This window comes from Centruroides vittatus, unplaced genomic scaffold, assembly GCF_030686945.1.
Source record: "Centruroides vittatus isolate TY-2023 unplaced genomic scaffold, ASM3068694v2 scaffold_2802, whole genome shotgun sequence".
Taxonomy (NCBI): domain Eukaryota; kingdom Metazoa; phylum Arthropoda; class Arachnida; order Scorpiones; family Buthidae; genus Centruroides; species Centruroides vittatus.
The window spans coordinates 687,131-710,951 of NW_027122693.1; the positions used below are offsets into that span (position 1 = coordinate 687,131).

A 23,821-nucleotide genomic window follows, 5' to 3' on the forward strand; every position below is an offset into this window, starting at 1 on the left:
CTTCATTTAGTCTGTCACATAAGAGGATATACTCATCAGCACAATTAAGATCAAGGATGGGCTTGTACCCCATACCTGTGCCTTGGGCACCGGGTAAGGAGGCATCAAGAGGAGAAGAAATGTAATTATTTGAAAACAAATTATAAGGAATAATTTATTTGAGCAAGGTAAGGGGAGCTGAGAATAAAAGATGTGTAAAGAGAACAGGCGGACTAGCGGTGGCACAGACTGACTCATCACATATCATCAAAGTCCCAAACCTCCAGAACATATACCACAAGAGTATCTCTACAAGAAGTGCCAGATTTCAAATGACTATAGTTCTCTTTCCATTAACATTCATTCTGTAATACTGTTGGAAGCAAAGATTCTCCAAGTTTCATATAGGTGGCATTTGGATAATGAATATCATAAAATGAAGTGCTCTCATACACACCATCAAATTGGACACAGAGGACTCAATGATAGGTGACCTCCCAAGTCACCAGACTTCACACCTTATAATTACTCGTGAGTCCTTTGGGAGTATGTAAAAGATTGTGTGTACGTGTTGCCAATGCCACAAACTTTCAGGAGCTTAAAATATGCATTATAAATGCTGTACTGTTAGTAAGAGCAGACACATTACATCAAGTGTGGGAGGAACTGGACTACTGAGGAAGCTCAAACAGCATATATAAGGTAAAGGGACAAAATCTTGTATGCTTTTCCTTCTGTTTGGTGTAACACTAGCCATTCTCTATTGATGAGTTTCTGAAATATGATCACTTGAAATCAAATGATTCTTTTAGAGATACCCTGTATTTTAAATATGCACCAAGAATGGTTCAAATTGAGAGTGAAAATGTTTTGTGTTAAGGAAGATCCACGTGTTTTATATTTGTAGAACTTGATATTGACCAAATGTTGAGCGAACATACGGTCAATATCAAGTTGTGTGAATGATTTACATATAACTAATATTTGGTATTTGCCATTTCCCACTTGTCAGTATAATGTGTCAAATCAAAGAGAACGAATAGCCAACTATTCAGCAATCGGCAAATACCAAATGTGTGAAGCCGCCTTTAGACGAATTGTAGCACAAATAAGTTCAGCAATTAAAACTTTCAAGTCGTTTATTTCCTCTCTAAATTATCCAAATCTTCAGATCTGACAATTACAGGGGAACCTGGGAGATTGTCATCACCAATTTTGATAAAATTTTGTGGATGTGTAGTATTTACTCATACTTAAACTGTACCAAAGCCGCAGGAATGCCCAGTATTGGGGCATTCCCAAGAAACTCACAATTAAAGTTTTTCTAGAACTATTAATACCAGGGGCAAATTCTCTGGGCTTGCTTAGCATGCACCAGAGAGCTTAAGAGAAAGTTTTGTCTGTCGATATATTTTTATATGAGAAAAAATATGCCAATAATGGTTTATTCTAACGTGTAAACTCTTTTATCATTTGTGTTTGTTTTTACATTGACAGCTAGTGGCTAGAAGTTTTAAGTCAGTGTGGTGCTTGCAGAAACTCGATTGCTTGCTCGTGTGGTTTGCTGCAGCAAACAAGTGCACACGCACGACGCCATTCAAAGCATTTAACACGGCCAGATTGTATCGAAAGCATGTGGTATCCAGTCAGCATACATGTATTGTGTACAGGGGTGGATCTACATAGGAACCAGTGGCGTAGCGTTGGTGTCAGCCGCCCGGGGCGGAGGAAAATTTTGCCGCCCCCTTATTTAGGTATTTTTACAAGATATTATTATTTATTGTGAAATTTTGCCATCCCTTAAAAGTGCCGCCCGGGGCGGGCAACCCTGCCGCCCCCACTATGCTTCACCACTGATAGGGACTAATTGAGTTTAAGCTCTGGGACCCCAGTGTCAAAGGCCCACAAAAGTTGAATTATTATCATAAATTTTTAATACTTTTTTATTATAATATATTTCACGTATAGACATAATGGGCTTTATAATAGTCCATACTTTTTTATTCACACCAAATAACGTTTCTGCCTATTGTTTAGTGCTAGAGATAGGCCTATAATTCTTATTATAACTTTCAGCATGCCCAAAAATTTTGGTCAGGCTTTGCCCCTGATTAATACCTATGCAGAAGTACCACTTGTGGGTGTTCATGGTGTGATGTGATTAGTTAAGGCATTGCATAAAGAGCATTAATATGCAGGTTTGAATCCCATATCATTGGGGTCACTGGCGAATGAAAAGAGAGAATCCTAGCTGTCAACTTTGGTCGTTTCCCTTTCTACATCAAAGAGACTCTAGCCATGCCCTTACCTCTCTAGTAAAATTGAAGCATCCAGGCAGAAAGCATAATCTTTGTCTAGTTTTCTTTCCTGATTAGAATAGGCTTGTCTACTTACTAAAATATTACATACAGTATATATAATATATTTTTTGCTGGAAAGAGTTTCTTGTTATAATATCTTTCTATCCTTACATATAAAATGTAATATAAATGTATTGATATGTATAATATACAGTAAAAACCTACATTATGTTAAACAATACAAAATGTGATTATAATGTTATATGTACTTTCTAAATATGGAGTGATCAAAATAAAAAAATAAATTTTTGAGGACTTTAAAAACTGTATATAACAAATTTAATAACAATAAGATTAAATTATAAATGTAAGAAAAAATTTATGAGATTCAAACCCACATATTAACGCTCTTCATGCAATGCCTTAACTAATCATGCTACACCACAAACACCAGAGTGGTGCTTCCGCATAGGTATTAATAGTTGTAGAAAAACTTTAATCGCGAGTTTCTCGAGAATGTCCGAATAGTGGGTCCTACAGCTTTGGTAGAGTTTAAATACAAGCAGTGGCATAGCGTGGGTGTCAGCCGCCCGGGGCGGAAGAAAATTTCGCTGCCCCCTTATTTAGGTATCTCAATTTAAAAGATTAAAATATAGAGTAATTCTCAAGAACGATCATCATTATTGTCAAAGTATCACTCACGGACTTCCCTGAAGGGACTTATCAGTACTGTAATCTAATTTGCAGGTGTTATTATACAATATTGAACACTATTCTTTATATGATAGAAGTCATTCTTGCTGAATATTAGTCATAAACAATCCAAGCACAAAATAAAATACGGAGAATCCCTAGAAGTCAGTACAGACGATGTTGCCAGTCGCTACAATGAGCAAGATGTCATTATTATACATTTATTTAAAGAAAGGAGATTCCCCAGTTTCATCACAGAATAAGTAATAAAAAATTCCGTGGTCATTTCAATCGATCCGAATCGTAGGTGCGACAAAAATACGAAATGAAACGGTTCAAATTTTTACAAGATATTATTATTATTTATTGTAAAATTTTGCCACCCCCTAAAAGTGCCGCCCCCACTACACTACGCCACCGAATACAAGTAAATACTACAAAATTTCGTCCACAACAGAAATTACTTATGCAATGAAAGAAAATTTAAATAAACAAAAATTAATTTGTATTTATAGTTTATTTATTAATCATCCAGAAAATTTTTATGAATGATTTAATTTATTTTCCTGATAAAAATGAGAAAAATAGATTTATTGATGATAAGCATAATTTTAGCATTGATTAACTTTAAAAATTTACTGATTATTCAACTGTTTTGATAAACATTTCTATAAATTATCCATACAAAAATTATATTATTTCAGAAATTCACAAAATGAAAATAGATATAAACTTATAATTATCCTTAAATATATAATATTTCAATGACACTTGATATATCATATATCATCTATCATAACTGTTGTTTCCACTTATAACCTTGATAATACAGTAGTGGAAAAACATAACTAGAAATGCTTAAGATTAAAAACAGCAGGATCAAAATATTTATTATTGTTATGAAATAATTATTATTATTTTCTTTATTAAATCTTTTCTTTATTAAATAATTTCTTTTCTTTTCTAAAACTCTATAATATGATTTTATTTACATTTCTGAGTATTAAATATTAATCGGGTGTTTCGTCGTTAATGTGGCTTATTCTACTCATTGGATATCATGTATCTTTTGTATACAGAACACAAATACAAATAAATCATCAATACTAAACTAAAAAAATAATTTATATTTAATATTAAATTTTAAAATTTAGTTTAATTAATTCAGATATAAATTATTATAACCTTAACTAATAAACAAATACCAAAGATACTTTGCCATCATAAGCTGCTTTCCTCTGGATGTTGAAGGTGGGTTATAATTTAAGACTACCCTTTGCCTCCCGTTTAATGCTGCTGTTACAGCATTTGGTGTTAAGTGTCAATCGTTTTATAATCTTTAAGGGTAGTCTTAAATTATAATCCCCGGCTTCCTCAGTATCCAGAGGAAAGCAGCTCATAATGGTAAAGTATCTTTGGTATATCAACATAACCCAATGGTTTTTAAGATACTGCAGAATAATAAAACACTACGTGACCGGGACTCAACCACCGGGATTTACTCCATATTGGTCGACGACAAGTGTTTCAATTCAAGGCTAGTCTATGTAGGAGCTACACTTTGTAATTTACAGAAGAGGGTCGAGGAGCATAAATATGCAGCTAGGAAAAACCTCGGTAACATGGCGCTGGCAGCTTATTCACAGAATAATAATGTGCACGTTCAATGGAATCAAGCCAAAATCATTAGGCTCACTTCTAACTTACACAACATTAGATTTGAGAGAGAGAGAGACCTTTCATGAAACAGAACAGAGACTGCTTTGAAAGTAATTAACCCAAGAATTCTTCTATCAAATCATGACACTCTTGGCTGTTTTCATGCCATCACCTGGGCAATATAAAATGAATACAAAGCCAGTTGACATAAGCAAATCAAGATTACAAGACATTTGCAAATCAAGATTACATGATTTATACTGTGATGGATGCATATAAAATTTAGTCACTATAATAAGGTGACCAGACATCCCACCTTCGGTGGGACAGTCCCGATTTTTAACAATTTGTCCCGCATCCCGCAGCACTTTAAAAAAGTCCAGAGTTTTGGAAAGATTAAGTTTTTGTCAATTATGTGTCATAAACTTATGTCTTATGTTTAAGATTCATAAAGATCATTTTGTATCACACGTATCATTACCAAGGTGTGCATGAGCATTGGAAATAAAGAATGCTGTGCCAACAAAACCCTTTGTGTTTGTGGCAAAGACCTACAGAAAATGGTTTGGGATGTGCAACTGCTGCAACAGAGCAGTGAGTGTTCACAGGCTGTCCAAATGAGCGAATATTTCGTTCATTGAACGTTACATGGCGCAGAATACGATGCAGAATATAAAAACTGTGAAATACGTGCTGTCCTTACCAGGAACTAATGCCACAACCGAATGCATTTTTTTTACCGTAAATAAAATGTGGACATATGATAAATTATAATTAAATGTTGAGACTTTGAAAGCCATATTATGTGTGAAATATAATTTAACAAATTCTTGTGAAAAATTTTATGACATTTTAAACAACAACAGCAATCTACTAAAAAAAAAATTCACTCAAATGAGAAATATGAGAAAGAATAGAGTTTTTAAAGATTTATAATAATATATATATTTATTATATTTGTAAATTTTACATATGTTGAAATTTTAAAAAATATCATATTTACTTGCATATAAGATGAGGTTTTTATTAATTTATCACGGCTTCAAATTCATAGGTCGTCCTATAAGTGCAAGCGAAAGATTCTTTGTGTTTTTGCAAATAATTTTCGTGTATTTGCATTTTTTATCGAATGCTTATCCTCTTGTATTTAAAAACATAAGTATTTTATCTCGGTCATTTGAACCGTTCTTATATATTGTCAGGAGTAAAGATGAATAGCAATAGGAAAAGCAAAGCTTTCGAATTGAATTCCAGATTGAAATTCCAAAATCACACGGGAGTCCGATATAAGTTTTAATCCATTCCCACATGAAAACGGATGATTATTCGGAAATCAGAATTCGGAAAAACTCATAAGCATAATCGACGAAGAGTGGATTCAACTGTTTATACGATATAATACAATACAATTTTTGCATTCTTTGATGATAAAAGTCTGTTGTTCTAGTACAATTTTTTTCAACAAGACAACCACTCCCCCCGGGTCAATTTTGTCCCGCTTCACCAATGTTAAAATCTGGTCACCTTACACTATAACTATGTATAAAACTACATTATAAAAAAAATTAATAACTAAGTAAAGTCTATTGCAAAACTTCACATTATGATAAAAGGAAATTATAAACGTAAATAAAATTAAAAGAATTGTTTAAAAACCGTTCTGTTGTTCCACGTGCCATTAAACAAACTAAAAAAAAAACTCAAATTATCAACAAGTCAAAAGAATTCTAAGAAATATACTTTGTATGTAAAAAGCCTTTATCATATTTATTTAATTTGATAGGCTGTAAAAGTTCTCTCTTACCTTATTTAATATTAATAACTTGCTCTTTCACAATTTTTATTCTTTAGTTACTTTTTTGATTATTATTGTCATTTCTCAAATTATAATAAAAATATTCGGATCAAATTTATAATTAAAGTTAAATGAAATTCCCGGTAGCCGGCATTTTAGGATTCCCGATTATCCGAGTCAAAAACTGTTTTGGAAAGAAATAATTCAGTTATTCGGATCAGATTCTGGTTGAAATCATCGTCCTCTGAGTTGCTTTTTAATCTTAAAAGTTAAATAATTCAAAGCTGGATAAATATGATAATAATTACTGATTTTATGAGCATGCAATAACATAAGTCTGAATGGATAACACCATTGAATCCTGACTGTGGATATGCATCTCACCAATAGCAACCACGTGGAGTCTTCCAAGTTTCTTCACTTGTCTAAACTAATTTCAGAATACTTCTTCCTTAACCTTAGAAAACTGAATGGTCATTTACATCTTAACAAAATCAAAATTACCTCTAAAATGCTTACAGTTGTCTATTTTTGAGTATATCCACTCACACTTTCATTATCACTTAATAAATCATACTTGTTTTGGACAAAAACTGTTCTAGTCTTCCTATTCAATTATATAATTTTGTTATCCATACCATATAATAAAGTAGGTTTTATTTTATAATGCTTTAATATAATATGTGGTGTGTTTAAAAAGTTCAGTAAATGTTAGATGTTAGGTTATCTTGAATGCAAGCACACAGACATCAGGGACGTGTCTAGAATCAACTTCTGGTTTGAAATAAACATGGTGTAGCCCCTTGTATTTCAAGCTAGAAGATTCTAGACATGTCAGGGGCTTCCACTGAAATCATTCAAGAACAGTCTTTGTGAAATGTTGTATCATCAATGGAACAATGGTACAACATGAAGTTATGCATCAAATTGGGGAAAATGATGACAGAGACATATGAAATGTTGGCAAAGTGATCTCGTGCCTGCGAACTTGTTTTTGTTTCTTTGTGTCAAAGAGGTTATCAGGAGATAACATTTTGCTGGTATCTCTGAGATTCAAGCCCATGTGACAGCAGTTCTTATGGCACTTCCCAAACAAGACCTTTTCAACTGTTTCCAGAATGTTTATGAACATGGTAAAAGCACATTGTGTCTCACGGAGAGTACTTTAAAGGCCAATAATATTTCTTACGTATCTTCTGTTTTGTACGTTTTATTCTAACATTCACTTTTAGTCACACTACACGCATCTCTTAACATGTATATACAATCAAATACTCATATACAATATTTCTTTATATATATTCTTATTTACATTCTGTATTTTTCATTTTAATGCATCAGGTCTCCGTTGAGAGAGGAAGAGCTAAGGATTTATCTGCAGGCTCTGAGAAAATTGGTTAGTCCATAGCAGTTCCTATCTCTATAAATTAATGTCATTTTTAATAACAGAAGATTACATATTTAATTTGTCCCAAAAATACAGAAAAATGGAAAAAGGCTCCACTCTACCCCAGCTCCATACAAGCAACAAAATCACTGCAACATTCAATAATTTATCCACTATAAATTAATTTGAAATGTGTAATATGGTCAATGAATTTAATACAATATAAGTGTATAAAATTAATTTTTTCTCTCTATAAAATATATATTGGCTCAATCAACACTAAAACTGATATTAACTACAAATATACGACGACACCCAACAGTTTATTTGTTCTTTTACGTATCGGTGTATAATACTATATTACCTTATCTAATAATTATATATGCATTTTAAATTTATTTGTATATATAAATATGTAACTTAATAAATGCCGTAACTTACATATTTTTCAACACTTACCTTTATTTTTCCAACATATAATACTTCGTACTGCTGAGAATTACAAAGAATGGTGTCGAGAGCAAGATTACTAGTTTGCCTACACAGAGGTGCCACGATATTATGTTGCTGGACTAATTCTTTAGTCATCTCTCTTATTGTAGTGAATAATTCTAACACCTAGAAAAAGAAAATAAATTTAATCATATCAATTTATAATTATATTCTTACTTCCTCTTACTGTACTTGTTTCTAGTAAGAGATAACTTTATTGTAATGATTAATTTGTGAATAATTAATAAAACTGTACATATTTCTATGTAAATTTTTATTATTTCTTTTATCATTTCTTAAAAACTAAATTTTAAATATATTTATGAAAATATTCAACAGATGGCAGCACGGAAATTGATGCATTATACAAAGCACGCCAATTACTAATGTAATAATCTACGCCAGATTTACTCTAATTGATTTATTCATTATGTGATGATAATTTCATAAATAAATAAGTTGGTAATTGGGATATTAGGTTATCTTAATGCGAAAAAAGTTGCTTCTATTGGGAGTTTGATCAAAGTCATTAAATTTATTTCACAAATAACTGTTTAAAAAATAGTGTTAAATTAATTAATATCATTAAAATATTACAAATTAATTATTAATAATTTCATGCTTTAATTACATATGTTATGACACTTGATTTATTCGATTAAATTAAATTAAATGACATAATGCAATACTCCAACAAATAACTATAGGGAATATTATTAATTACTTGAAAAAGATTTAGTAATTTGAAATTAAATCATCTATTACAAAAAATATTTAAATTATATATGTAAATATAATTTTTTAAAACATTATTGAATTATATTTATTATATAGTTATAGAAATGTAAATAATTTAGTTAATACATTAGAAAAAGCTTCGAATTTGTATGAAGATTGCATTAAAGAATGTCTTAATTACAAATTTAAATTAAACCATTTCTTTCATTATCATAACTTTCATACAAATAAAAAATTATAATTCAAAATAAAGTCATTTATTACAGGTAATGATTTAAAAAGTTGTTATACAATGGAGGATCGATAAATAAGGTCGCACAGTCTCTACAATAGAGGAAGATGAATAACACTTACACCTTGATCTGTTACAGTTACTGAGGTACAGAGACCAGGGAACTACAAGACGATGTCATTCTCTTATACAGCAATGCGAAAACACACATTGTCTAAAGCAACTGGTCTCATAATGATGATATATATTGGGAGATTTCGGAATACTGTATCTATTGTCCAGATCTGGCTCCCATAACTTTCATCTCTTTGGATCCATGAAAAAGCATCTCTGTGGACAATGATTTCTGACTGTAGAGAGTATACAACAGGCAGTCACTGCCTGGCTGGAATTTTGCAGGACACAAAATTATTTTCTGACAGAATGGATGCATTGATTACCTAGTGGAACAAATATTGGACAAATTTGATTATACAGAAACATTGTGTTCTTACCTATGTATGTATAGCTGTAGATTCACATTTATACTAACAAAAATACGTTCAGTTCACTTGTGACCTTATTTATTGATTCTCCCTTGTATTACTATGTAAATCAAAAGCACAAATCATTCAGAAAGGTTTGAAACAAACAGACTTATACATTACTACATATTCTATTATAATTATTTTGATTAGAAAGAATTAAATAAATTTAACAGAAAAAATTTATTATTATTTCTTTCAGTTTACATACATATTTTGAACACCTTTTAGTTTTTGAAAATGAGCTTTTAAATGAACAATTTTAAACAATGCAATTTATGGGCCTTATCCATTTACAATTACTAGTATTATTTTTCAAATGTTTAAAAAATGTATATTAGAGAGAGAGAGAGAGATTTTAAAGATGATTAACACAGAAGACCTTCAACTTTATTCAATAAAATACCTGGTATATGCCACATAAATTAATCAAAAGATAATTAATGGAAAACAAACATTAAGAACACCTAACTCAACCTAAAAACCAGCAAAAGCACCACTCACTTGAGTTTTGCTGGTTTTTAAGTTGAATTAGATATTCTTAGTGTGATATTAATCAATATCTAGCAGTCATCCTTTGAAAACAAACATATAAAAACCAAGGTGCACAACAAAGCTTAAAGATAAGAACAAGAATTATCGAAAATTTATTATTTTTGCACTTAAGTGTCAAAATGCTTTAAATCTAAATGACCTAAAACACAGGAAATTATGAAATATGAAGTTATACATGATCAAAAACTGAAAAGACTCGTCTTTTGCAAATGAACTCAAGAAAAATGAAGATAGCTTTCATAATGACTCTTTAAGCTTGGTAAAAATCATTTAGATATACATTTTCATTAACTGCCTGTTCTTGTGAAGAAGTTTATGTAGTTTACTAAAGAGGTAATTTTTTTAAAAACTAGTTTTTGCTAATAATTTCTCATCATTTCCTTTTGATTAACTACAAAGTTTAAAAGTAAAAGTAACCAGAAAAGCATATAATTGTTTAAAACGAATAATCATTAGACAGTATTTATTGACATTTTTGAACTATAAAACTAAAAGCAATAAAATAAAATGGCAATAACTGAATGTCTTCAAAATATGCATAAAAATGTCCTAACAAATTTGAACTCTGACAACCACTTCACACTAACAGTATCCTGTTAGTGAGAAGTGATTGTCTTCGATATCTTTTGGTAACTTTCAAATAACTTTAATGTAAAAGTTATGGAAATGAGGTAAGTTTCCTGTTAGTGTGAAGTGGTTGTTAGAGTTCAAATTTGTTGAAAATTTTTAATAGCTTCTCGATTAACAGTAAATTTACTCCAATTTAAAGATTTTACAACTATTTTCAAGGTATATTTCATAATTTGGCTATTTTATTTAGGCAAAATAAAGCTTGCTCATATTGCTAATCTTTCTCTTACTTTCAGTATGAGGGAAATGTTTTAATAGAGTATATATAAATAACCACTATTGTAGTTTACAAGTACTCAGCTTCAGGAAAGCAAAAACAAACATATTGCTAAGGAACATTGGGATATTTAATCCTGACGATGGCTGTCCGGTCAACCGAAAACATTTGATAAATAAAATATTTCTGCTGCAAGGGCTTATCATTTATTCAATTTACCGGTTTAGGAGATTGATTATTAGATACAGATGTAGTGAACGTTTGATTCCTTTTGATCTTACATAAATGGTTTTCTCCTCAAATCTTTACCAAACAACTAAAAATATTTTTCTAATTTTCAACTTTAGCACAAACATAATTTAATTTTCTCATTTTTTTTCTAATCTGAACATTATGTTTTAACATTTAAACTTTAAAATTATAAATTTTCTTGAGAAATTTGTATTATAAATTTAGAATTCTATTATTTTTACTCTAAATTAAGCGATAATACATTCATAACATGGCATTCATTCATTTAAAAAAAATTTAAAATTAGAAGGGTTTTTAAATAAACCTTATCAAATATAAATAATTAAGCAATTTTATTTAAAAAATCTAATTTCTTTAATTGATTTTGACCTAATTTTAGTTTCAATTAAAATTAATTTTTTTTTTAGTAACTTGTGAATTGCTTATTAAAAAAATTTCTAATATAATTCTTTAAACAGTTTAGACATTTATTTATATTTAAGTTCATATTTTGTAATAAAATTGTATAGATTTACTGTATTTGAATATACAAAATATATTTAAAATCTATTTGAAGCTAAATTTAAACAGTTTGAACTGTTGTTATGTCAGAAAGATAACTAATCTAAAAATATAATCTGAATTTTCAAGGAGACTCTACAGATGCAATACATTTTGAAAATATTTAAATATTGATGCAGATTTTTAGTTATTAACATTAAAAATTCAATAGTCAAAATTTTCAGTTAACACTACTTATTTTTGAATCATGAAAGTCCATCTAAAATCCACATTCTGAATGACAGTGAGCGGGTATAACGTAACATCCAAATCTGTCGAAACCATTCGTGAATAATTAATCAAGCATAAAAATTGAAATTACACGAGTTTTATCATTGCTTGCTTCTATATTTTAAACAAAGTCTTATATATCTTTCTCATTTAATATGCATAGAATATTTAAGGATTAAATGTTCTATAATATCAAAAAAATATTTTATTTTAAGAAATAAACTATTATTTTTCTATAATTTTAGTCTGAGTTTTGATGCTTTAATTAATATACATAGCAGAATCAACAGAAAAGTTAATGTATTATAATTCTATTAATAGCATGATCAATAAATTACAAGTTGAAATGCTCAAACACACATGTATACATCACATACATACATACAAAAAAAGGAAAAAATTCTTAATTGGCATGGAAACTTCTCCCTTTTTCATATCCACCATGTTTTCTCTACCGGATTTAAAGTTCACAAAATTTTCCATCCCTTATCTATGTGATATTACTTTCGTTTTTTTATTCCTTAAAGCAAGACGTATAGATAAATATATTCATCCGTAATACCTTTTTTTAAATAGTAATTGAACAAATTAAAAAGATGCTCGTTTATAAATTCATAGATTTATTGCATTAAATGTAATTACAACAAATTGATTTTGGAGTTGAGTGATTTCAGTTTTTCATTTTATAAAACAAATTAGTACATATATAAGACAAAATTTCTAAAACATCTGAATTTAAGATTTAAAATTACTATTAACAATTACTGAATAAGTTAAAGAAAATATATAAAACAAATATTAAATGCATAACAGCTGTGTGAGTCACACAAAGAAAACAGGAAGATGAAATATGTGTAAAGGAAGTGAGGTGTGTTTTTTTTCAGGAAGTCAACATGGAGCAAATTAACTTTACTGCAATTTTTCATAATTAACTGGAGACATTAAAAAAACAGATGCACCTGAAATCCTACTTTATACCTGTGATTATTTCTAATTTATGAATTAGTATCACCACATCTTTAAACACAGAGAGGAAAAACATTTGGTGAGATTATATCATACTCAAAAACAAAAACAATCTCCACTAAATAAATAAATAATAAGTTAAAATAAACTGACAAACTAAAATAATAAACTGAAGGTTAGGTCAGTGACAAGCATGGGGGATGATGTAGTACACTGTATATAAAATAAATGATGTTTACAAATGACCTATAAAAATTTATAGAAAGTTTCCTTAGATTTCTTGAATAAATTAAAAGATAACATGTCTTTGTATAGAAGCCAAGAGTCTTTAGTTCATTAAGTACTTTTGAAGATACTTAGCTTATCTTAAAATCACAAATAGCTGAAAAATGTTAATTAATCTTCCAACCACTTGGAAACTAATTAATGAATTAAGGACTCTTGACTTCTACGAAAAGTGTAATATATTTTTAAAAAAGTGTATTGTTTGTGTATAGAAATGCAACATGTAGATGATCTGCCAAGGAGAATGCCTCCCAGGAGGATTTTCTATGGAGAAACTGGTCCCTATTTGGGTGTTAAATTGGTGTAAAAGTATTCTGAACTAAACTGAAAATTGTGATTTAGAACCATTATTTAAAAGTTAAACAGCATTAGTTTATATTTATAATAATTTTATTGTCTTGTTTGATCTCTAGGGTGTAAATGGTTTAATTCTACAAATTAATTAAAGGAAGAATCACTTTATTATTTTTTTTTAAAAGTGATTCTTCCTTTAATTAATTGTAGAATTTTAACTTTTAAATATTGTGCAATACAACCAGAATGTCTTTATTTTGTATAATCATTCTAAATTGAGTTAGCCGCCATCTTGTTTCAAAATGGTGGCCGAAACAAAATGTAGAAGAAGCCTAGCTTGGGTATTGTAATTTCATTAAAAAATTATACAGTAGAAATGATGAAATTACGACTGGGCGAATATACATTATTCGACTGATTTGTAGAAGAAAATATTTTTTAAATGCGCCATAATAGATATCGTCTGGTTGAGATCGTAAGTTTACGTCAATTTGACGTCACCTTTTAGATTTGCTCGTTGTACAAATGAAAAGGTGACGTCAAATTGACGTAAACTTACGATCCCAACCAGACGAAAATCTCTTATTTTCAAAAATGGCGTCCACCAAAGTTATGTAAGTTTTTATTCGTTTTATAAGAGATACTATTTATAAATCTAATAAAAATACTTTCTATTTCGTATATTATAAGAAAAACATCTCATTAACACGAAAACAATCGGCCTAATACTCTACAACACATAATAATCGAAAAATTACATAATGAAGGTCAGAAAGGAGGAAAATCGGCTCCTTCGTAAAGGAAAATAATAGTCATTTAGAAATGATTACTCTCCAGTTAAATTGCTATATTTTTAGATAATTACCTAAGCGAATTATATAGAAACATTAATTAAAATAAAGAACATTAAGCGATATATCGGTAGGCATTATAGCCCTCATTCACAGCGGTTCCTAGAAGATCCCGTGCCCACCAGTGGCTAAGTGGATAAACCCATGACCAGTATTCAGTTCATTACTGAACACTAGTGGTTGGTCGTGGGTTCGAGCCTGGCTAGATTTTCGGGGTTTCCTTCACGTTAGTAACAACCTAAACAGGGGCCAGTTTCCCATAGATAGTCCTCCCGGGAGGCATTCCCCTCGACAGATCGCCCATGTGTTTCGTTGCCATATACGAATAAAACCAAACCAAACCGAATCTAGCACACTACCCTCATTCAAATGAGCGGTTAAGGTGGCAACCTATCACTATGGGAATCCGGTATCGAATCCGGACGGATCGAAAAAACCCCAGGAATTTTTCGGGGAACGTCCGGATGTGTGGGCACACCCCTCCTTGTGGACCTGGTCGAATCCAAAATCGGCTTGGTAAGAAAAAGACCCCTTCCTTAGTGTCCACAGAGCGGAAAGAACCCGAATATCGATAGTAATTAGTTAAAAGATGATTAAACTGAGAACAAATGAATTTTTTGGACCTAAACCGCTTCAGGACTCGTAACAAACAACATGACTATTCGTTTCTACATACTGTATTACGTTATTTACACTATAAATCTAGCAAATCATCTCTTCATTGAAACTTACAATGAAATTCTTTCATACAAGCTTTTCTCAATGAACAGTCAAGCGCTCACATGAAACTCCTTTGTACATAATAGAATAATAAACTCTGTAGTTCAATTAAATTCATTCACGTAATATTACACAATGAACAAAACCTTAAGCTCTTTCACATACATCTAATGGGCACTATAAACTCTATGGTACCCATTAAGTTTAATGGGCTAATATCATGGGCTCTTTAAGATAAATACCATTAAAAATTGTTGTATATGTTACAATTTTAACTATTCGTCACAATATAATAAGGTGTAGCTTGTAATTTAATTCTATATCATTCTTGCAAGCTGTTATTTAAATAAAGTAGAATTACACAGCAATAATTTTCCCATCTTTCCAATGTTAATTTATGCAAAAAAAGAATTCATAGACAAAAAAAATATAATAATTCTTGAATAAAAAAAATCCATTAACAAATAATTGTAATTATTATTTAGAATTTAATTACAATTAATTTTAAATTATGAATTCTTCTCTACTTGCATCCAATTATTATTTACTTCAAATCACTTTGACTAGATATAAATTTTATGTGAAATTATATTCAACTAAATCTAAATCTAAATTAATAATGAAATTTAGGGAATTTGATAGACAATAATTACATTTGTCGATATTATCATCGCCTAAATGAATAATTCAAATATTAGTAAATTATATCCTATACAAGATATTAAATTATCGAGAGAACTTACCTATCCCGAAGGGAGTTTATATATATTAACTCTTGGAATAAATTGTTCAAAAGTTTTGTATTAAAATTTTCTCAGCATCAATTATAAAACTGTTATTTGCGGCATTAAAAAGTTCAAAGATTATGGAAGACAGAAGCATAAACTAAAACTCCAGTTAGGTAACTTTACTGGAAAAAGTTAAAATTGTATGTGGCGCCATCTGTTATGATATTTTATTTTAAAAACTTTTAATATTTTTTACTATTATAAAATGACAAAAAACTTAATTTTGAAGATAGGGTCAGGTTTTTATAGAACATTGTAAATGCTAATAACGAGTAAAATCGTCATTAAGTCCGACCTCACTCGAGAGGTGACACGTGACCGCCTCTATCTCCCTACCTCCTCGACCTTTAACCACCAAAATTTAACAGTGTCAATGCCCCTGATATACAAACCTCCGCGAAAAATTTCAGAAATTTTCGATAAAAGGCACGGGAGTTATTAAGCTTCAAAGTGGGTGAACGAACAAAATCGTGTCCCCCACACACGCGAGCATCCATACAGAAAACACCTACATTTTTTCCATTACTCGACGTTTCGAGGTCCCTCGAGTTCAAAAATGTAAAACTCTTGCAGGGGGGGTCAATTTTTGACCGATCGTCATAGTTTTCCTCTGTTATATACAGTATTACAACGACTTTTTTTTCAGGATTTCTTCGTTGAAACCTTTAAACTATGAATCTTTAGAACAGTGTTTCCTAACTGTTTAATTGACACCCACTTTAAACAATATTAGAAGACCTTAACGTTACCAAGAACAGTTCATGAACCTCAGAAGGTCGTGACCCAGTAGTTAAACAACTTAGAATCCGAATAATATTTTTCAGAAACTTAGTCACTTAATCCTTACTGAGAAGGGGAAAATTCTATCGACTTTCTCATAATAATTTCATGTATTTATAATTTTGAAATATTAAGACATTTAAATAAATGATGAATAATATAGATTTTACAGAATCCTCCCTTTGAAACCTTCAAATCTTTTAGACATTATTCTTAACAGATGTTAATTGATGACCATCTTCGACAGTGAAACGGCATTATTCATAAGGGTGCTCGTGACTCATCGATTAGTTTAAACTGCATCAGAATAGTTAACAAAAAAATTCAGCTCGTTAATCATAGAAAAGTTGTATAGAAAAATTTCAAACGGTAAAACCTGTTTAAAACAGAACGCGATGATAGGCCAGAATTTTTTGTTTTGTAGAAGGTTGTGTTTTAATTTAATTAACTAAATTCATGGTTGAGGAGTAATAGCGGTGTTGTATTGTCAAGAGCTTCTTTCTAGACAATGAAAGTACTATTTTGGCTAAAAGAAAGAAGTTAACCATGATTTCAGCCGCAAGTTACAGCATTAACTATGATTTAGAATTTAGCAGCTGTTAGGCCCGAAAAAATTCCGCTTTACTCAGGTTATAACACATGCAATTCGTTTCCAAGTCTTCTGTTTTCGCGTTAGGCAGGCTTTCCGCTTAAAGTAGTATTTTTCATAATAGAACGTTCCATTCCGAAACTGGTTTTCCGTTTAGGCAGGTTTATAGAAGAAAGTCCGTTTCAGACAGGTAACGTTTCCGGTTATTAATTATAATTGCGAATATTTCTACAGGTTTGAATTGTTTGTATACGGCAACTCGACACGGGGGCGATCTACTGAGGGGGATGTCACACGGGACGATTTTCTATGGAAAACGACCCTATTTAGATGTTACAAACGTGAAGAAAACCAAGAAAACACGCACCATCTCCTTGGTGAGGCAAGAACCCACGACCAGTGTTCGGTGGTTTTATCCACTCGGCGACTGGTGAGCCATATTTCTCCAAGTATTTTTACTCATTAAGATAATATTAACAATTTTATTGCGTGCAGTTTGTGTCGCGATTGCGTCACATAGATCCTAAAGATCATATCAAAATAAACGCAATATATCGAATAGTTACACTGCTAAAGTGTGTGTTAGTATCATTTTAACTTATCTGATGACACGTAATCACTGATTTTAAATGGAAACAGAGGCATTTAATTACACGTTCAAACGAAATAGTTGTAAACACCAGAAGCAGAGACGGATGGCGCTGTTATAAATTAGTTTCTCTTCAGATAAAAATCTCTCTTATGCGTAATAAATTACAAAATACCAATTATATACAGTTGTGTAAATACTAAAAACTGCGTCCATGACTTTTTCCTTGGCAGTTACGACTATATTATCACCGAAAAATTCCATTATTTTAATAACTAGTTGCGAAATGCTGAACCATGATAATAGTCGATAAATATTAATTATTATACTTCTGTCTTTACTCTATAAACATTATCGATAATAGGCATAATATAATAGGCTATAAACTGATAAAATAATACGTCAACGTCGGTATTATAGCCTATGAACAATTATATTTTCTGATTTATTTTCTCGTTTTTCCCTCCCAGAAACGCATTAGAGATTAAATTAAATTTACTTTAAGCGCTAAATCTTAAAAAAAAGGCTGGCAACGTTGCTGCTAGACTTTCTCGGCATTCTTTTATGATTTTCATCCTTTAAATTAATAATTGCTACCGATACCATTACCTTTAAGTTTTCAGATTGGTTCGGAAGATATTAAGGGGGTGGGACCATATATCCCGAATCAGTGGTCCGATTTTTCTAAAAATTGCTAGAAGTATTTTCCCCTAATACATAATCCACCCTGCACAATTTCAGAGGTTTTCGACAGAAGACACACGAGTTATTAAGCTTCAAAGTGAATGAACAAAATCGTGCCCTTTAAACACACTGGCATACGGGAAATATCCCGAATTTTTTTGGTATTTCTCGACGTTCCAAAGTCCAAAGATGTAAAAATCTTGGAGGTCATTTTTTGACCGATTGCTTGACTTTCCCTCTGTTATATAACAGCTGGAAAAGTAAAAATTTAACAATAAAATTACATACAATGCCAATTCCAATTACTGTACGCACATTTACAGCATCGATTTCTAAACTTTATCCTCTACGTACTGTACGGTACTGTAATTGCGTGTACAATAAACGGTATAAAGTTCACATTTTACAGCTTGGTTTACGCGAAAAAGTTTTTTAAAAAATTCCTGTTTTTTCTTCGTTCAATTTTATAAAGTTATTTTAAAATGAAGTTTATTGAATTATTCATTTGATTCTCCTGCGGGTTATTTACATAGAAATTATTACAGAATAGGCAGAATTAATCGAAATTACTATTCACTCCGTACGGAAATTTAATGGGGGTTACTGATTACCCATTTACCCCTAAATTCTTACATTACAAATCATTCCAATAGTTACTATGATTTATTAATGTAGAAAGATAACGTGCAAGTATCAAGAATTATTCATATTATCATTAATTTACTTTAGATATAATTTTTTTCAACCCTTATCTTGATCTCACTATACAATTACATTCAAACAAGCAACGATTCAGCTAAGCTAAAATCCAATAGATATCAATATTTACTTGACCTTAAACTTTCTACTATAGAAAAAAAAATCAGTTGACCTCTAAGCAATTATTTAAAATGTTATTTATTGGCAAATTGTATAAGTAGATAACAAATGTAGAATTATTTTTAAGAGAATAAACTAAATACAGTAAAAACCTGTCCAAAACGGACACCTGCGTAAATGAATAAAAAATATTCGATACCATGCGATTCCAGTTTATGCAGGTTTTATGATTATTATGCCTGTAGGAAGAGTTAACTTTTTAAAAAATATAAACAAACTCTTCTGTTACGTACAGTAAACGTCACACAATTTTAATAAAATTAAACAAATGTTTCCAGGAAAAACTGTTGTGTGTGTTGAATGATGGGACAATTCTTACATGCAATTCATTAAATTCTGTATATGTTTTATTATAGCAACTATTTTAGTAAATTGATTATACTAAATTAAATATATTTATTAATTTTTAACAATCCAGTAATATCATGTTTTTGTAGGTCTTCGATATGATCACTGTTTTTTATACAAATCTCTATTATCTCTGCTTATTCATTATTATGCAAATCCTTATAAAATATATATACCGTATATTTAAAGTATTCTACTTGCACCTTTTACAAAATTTTCAGTTCAAAATTTAATTATTATTTTTCTACGTACTGTAGTTTGTATTGTATATCTAATGATTTTGTTGTATTCCCTGCATCATGGATTTTCCCAGTATGTCTAAATAACTAATGATAATAAATAAATAATAAATAATTATTATCCTTCACAATACATCTTACATTACATTTTATGGAATAATAAAATTAATTATATTGAAATGAAGTTCGTTACAACTGTATTGTGTTGTATATGTGTTATACACTGTACTGTAAATATTTTTTCCCTATATTTTACAGATTTTAACAAAAGTTTATCTATAAATTTTATTTATTTTTTTTAAATTTAAGAGACTCGTATAATAAACAATGATAATATTGAAAACCTACAAAAACATCGTATTACCGGAATGTTAAAAATTAATAAATATATCTAATTGACTATAATCAGCTTACTAAACTAATTGTTATAATAAATATGTACAAGATTTAATAAATTGCATACAAGAATTGTTCTAGCATTCATCGTACACACTATTTATTGTTAATCTGTAATCATTCATTCCAACTGTTGATACGTTATTTAATATATTAAAAAAAAAAAAAAATTCAGTAACGAGTTTCTTAATTTTCCCGACAACATTTACTGGCGCCATCTCTTATAAAAAATTTTAAAAATAAAATACCATATTTTTAACTATTATAAAATGGCAAAAAGCTTAATTTTGAGGGTAGAGATGGGTTTTGTAAAAAGCTGTAAATGCTAATAACGAGTACAGTACAATCGTCACTAAGTCCGATCCAACTGCAGACACACACGACACCTTTTATCTCCCCACCCCCTCGACCTTTAATCACCAAAATTTCATAGCACCAATCCGCCTAATGGCGGATTGGTGCTATGAAATTTATTAAAACAAACCTCCATGCAAAATTTCAGAAATTTTCGACAAAAAGCACGGGAGTTATTAAGCTTTAAAGAGGGTGAACAAAATCGTGTCCCCCACACACAAACATCCATACATACAGAAAAAAGCCCCGAATTTTTTGCATTTTTGGAGGGGTCATTTTTTGCCGGATCGTCATATTTTCCCTCTGTTATATATAACAGCCGGGAAAGTAATAATCCCGACATTTTAAGACAATCTGATAAATAATAATAAATTAAGTTGTAGACTCCCAGTTATTCGGATGAATGGGGAAAATGTTAATCCCGGTTAATCCAGTACCGCTTAAATCCCGTACCCAGTAAACAAAACAGATAAATTTTTAAAAAATAAATAAAAAGTAAAAAAGAGTGAACAGGAGAAAGCATGGAACTATCTCACGTAGTTAATCCGAATAAGTTAAACCGGACACTTCATCAGTTTATCCCCTCCCCTCCTTCTGGCCTGCAAAAAAGCGGACGAGTCATGAACTTAATGACGCATTTTTATCTACAGGCATTTTTGGCATGTCGGATAATCGAGAGTCTTCCGCGTATCATTTCTAAGGTTTATTTTGTACAAAAAATTAACAATATTTAGTATGACAGCGCGCAATTTTTCAAAAAGTTTCCAATAAATCCTGTACCGAATCAACCGAATAATCGATATTCTACTTTCAGAACACGTTCCGGCTCATTAAATATTGCTTGATTAATTGAATAACTGTAAGATGTTATCGAAATTAACGAGGAAGGAAAAGCAAGGATATTTCCTTGAAAGAAATCCAAGGGCACAATAAACAATAAGAGAATTTACCTCTTCGATAACTTCCTAAATTTACTCTGTAGAATAATTATTTCTCTTCGGAAATTTGATCCACGGTCGATTGTATTGTATTATATTGTAAATTATATTACCTGTATTTCTTTTTAGTTTTAAATACAGAGACGAACAATTTAAAAATCGCCTTTTCCTGGTATTTATATTTCTTACACGTAAAGAATTGCTAAGAAAAATGTGAATATTCATCTCTCGGCCTGACGTAAAGCATCATAAATTTTGAATAATGAGATATGCAAAACATCCCGGAAATGATTGCATTAATAATGAGGGGTAAGATAGCTTTTCCATACATAGCTATGATCTGTCCAGTACATATAAATGCATAGGTTTTTTTTCAATATTTTATCAAAAGATTTGGTTAAGTCTCCATGCAAATTTTACTACATCTTACATCAGGATTATCTCTTACATTTTTTTCCCTACCGTCGGGTATTTTGGAAAAATCAATAAACGACAAACGTTGCCATATTTTTAATGCGATGGCATTTAAATTTTATGCCATTTGATGTCAAGGAAACGGTTTTAATGCCAGAAAAAAATATTGTTCTGGTGTTGTAAGCTTCGTTAGCATTTTTCTGACGTAAAGTTTTATGTCATTAAATTGTTTCTCAGTGTTGTAAATATGTTAAATTCATCACGCATACAGGAAACAATGTGTTCAAAATACTTTATGTAATGCTACAGACCAAAATATGGACTTTTTTTTTTCGTAAAAATGATACTTTATCCGCTTATTGTTTAAATGTCAAATGTGAAAATCATTATATTCTATATTTATATACTGTATACAAACGCTACTTGTATTTTTTCCGTGATTTACTCAACCTAATTGCCAACCTGGAATTTTAAAAATAAAATACTAGAATAAATTATTATACATTTTATATGCAAAAGACACGATGACAAAATATTTTTATGGAACATTTATGTTTCAAATAGGTTTCGAATGAATTCAGTGGCGCTTTATAGCTTCGTGAGTTCCAGGCAAATTTGAATTACGGGCCCCGTATGCAGTGATGACTTCAAACATTTTTCTTCGGGGAATTAACTTTTTTGGGAAAAGATTTCCTTATAAAAGATTGGTTTGGGGTCCCAGGCAATCGCTCTTTCTGCCCATAGGATAACGCGCGGCTGTGTGAATTATATATTAAGATGTCCTGAAGGCGATATGCAAAAATTACAAATGGCAACTGTCAGATTGTAATCAATTTAATACGCGTGCAGAAAAAAATTTGCTATCAGAATTTTTGATATTTTTATCGTCATGACATTTATTGATTTTTCAGAATTGTTCCTTTATTAGATAATGAATTTATCAACGATTTATTTATTCTGTTTTACAGATCATTTTTGATTTCTCGATATTTCATGTATTGAATAGTTATACAAATTCATTTTTTTAAATCATCATTTAGGCATGGGCATCTATAGAAAATTTCCCAGGAGGAGTTGGAAACAAAATAATTTCATCAATAAATTATTTAATTTTGGGGGTTTTTCATAAGTATATTATAGAATGCAACGTTGCATCAATACAAAAACATCCTCCCTCAAACAACCTTACATTGTCCCACGGTGGAGCTCTGCGGACCCCATGCATTTAGGCCTACGACTATACCGAATTTCATAAATAATATGAAAATGTAATCCACTAAACTCTTAGACAATTGTAATAATCAAAATTTTCAAAAATAATTAAAGGATAATTTTAAGAATTATGTAAACTGTAGTGTTACGTAATCTCGTTATCGGTTAAAAATATTCGTAAATATTATTAAAATCATTGTTTTGGTTAAAGTGGAGAAAGAATTTCTCAGGGATAGGTTCAATGCACTCAGCTTTTTTACTTTGAAAGCAA

The 23,821-nt window shown here is 30.4% G+C and overlaps 1 protein-coding gene and 1 long non-coding RNA gene across 3 annotated transcripts in view; one reads left to right on the top strand and one right to left on the bottom strand.

The window, feature by feature from the left end:
- The window catches only part of LOC136987871 (TBC1 domain family member 1-like), an 80,116-nt gene that overhangs the window by 35,245 nt on the left and 21,050 nt on the right, over positions 1 to 23,821 (bottom strand). For both annotated transcript variants that reach the window (XM_067285630.1, XM_067285628.1), the window contains exon 2: positions 8,273 to 8,431. In XM_067285630.1, coding sequence (XP_067141731.1) covers positions 8,273 to 8,431 — 159 coding nt within the window. The remainder of the gene's footprint in view (positions 1 to 8,272; positions 8,432 to 23,821) is intronic.
- Positions 14,318 to 23,498, top strand: LOC136987884 (uncharacterized). The gene is made up of 3 exons (XR_010882689.1): positions 14,318 to 14,383; positions 22,066 to 22,233; positions 23,379 to 23,498. It is a non-coding gene; the product is annotated as an uncharacterized lncRNA (long non-coding RNA).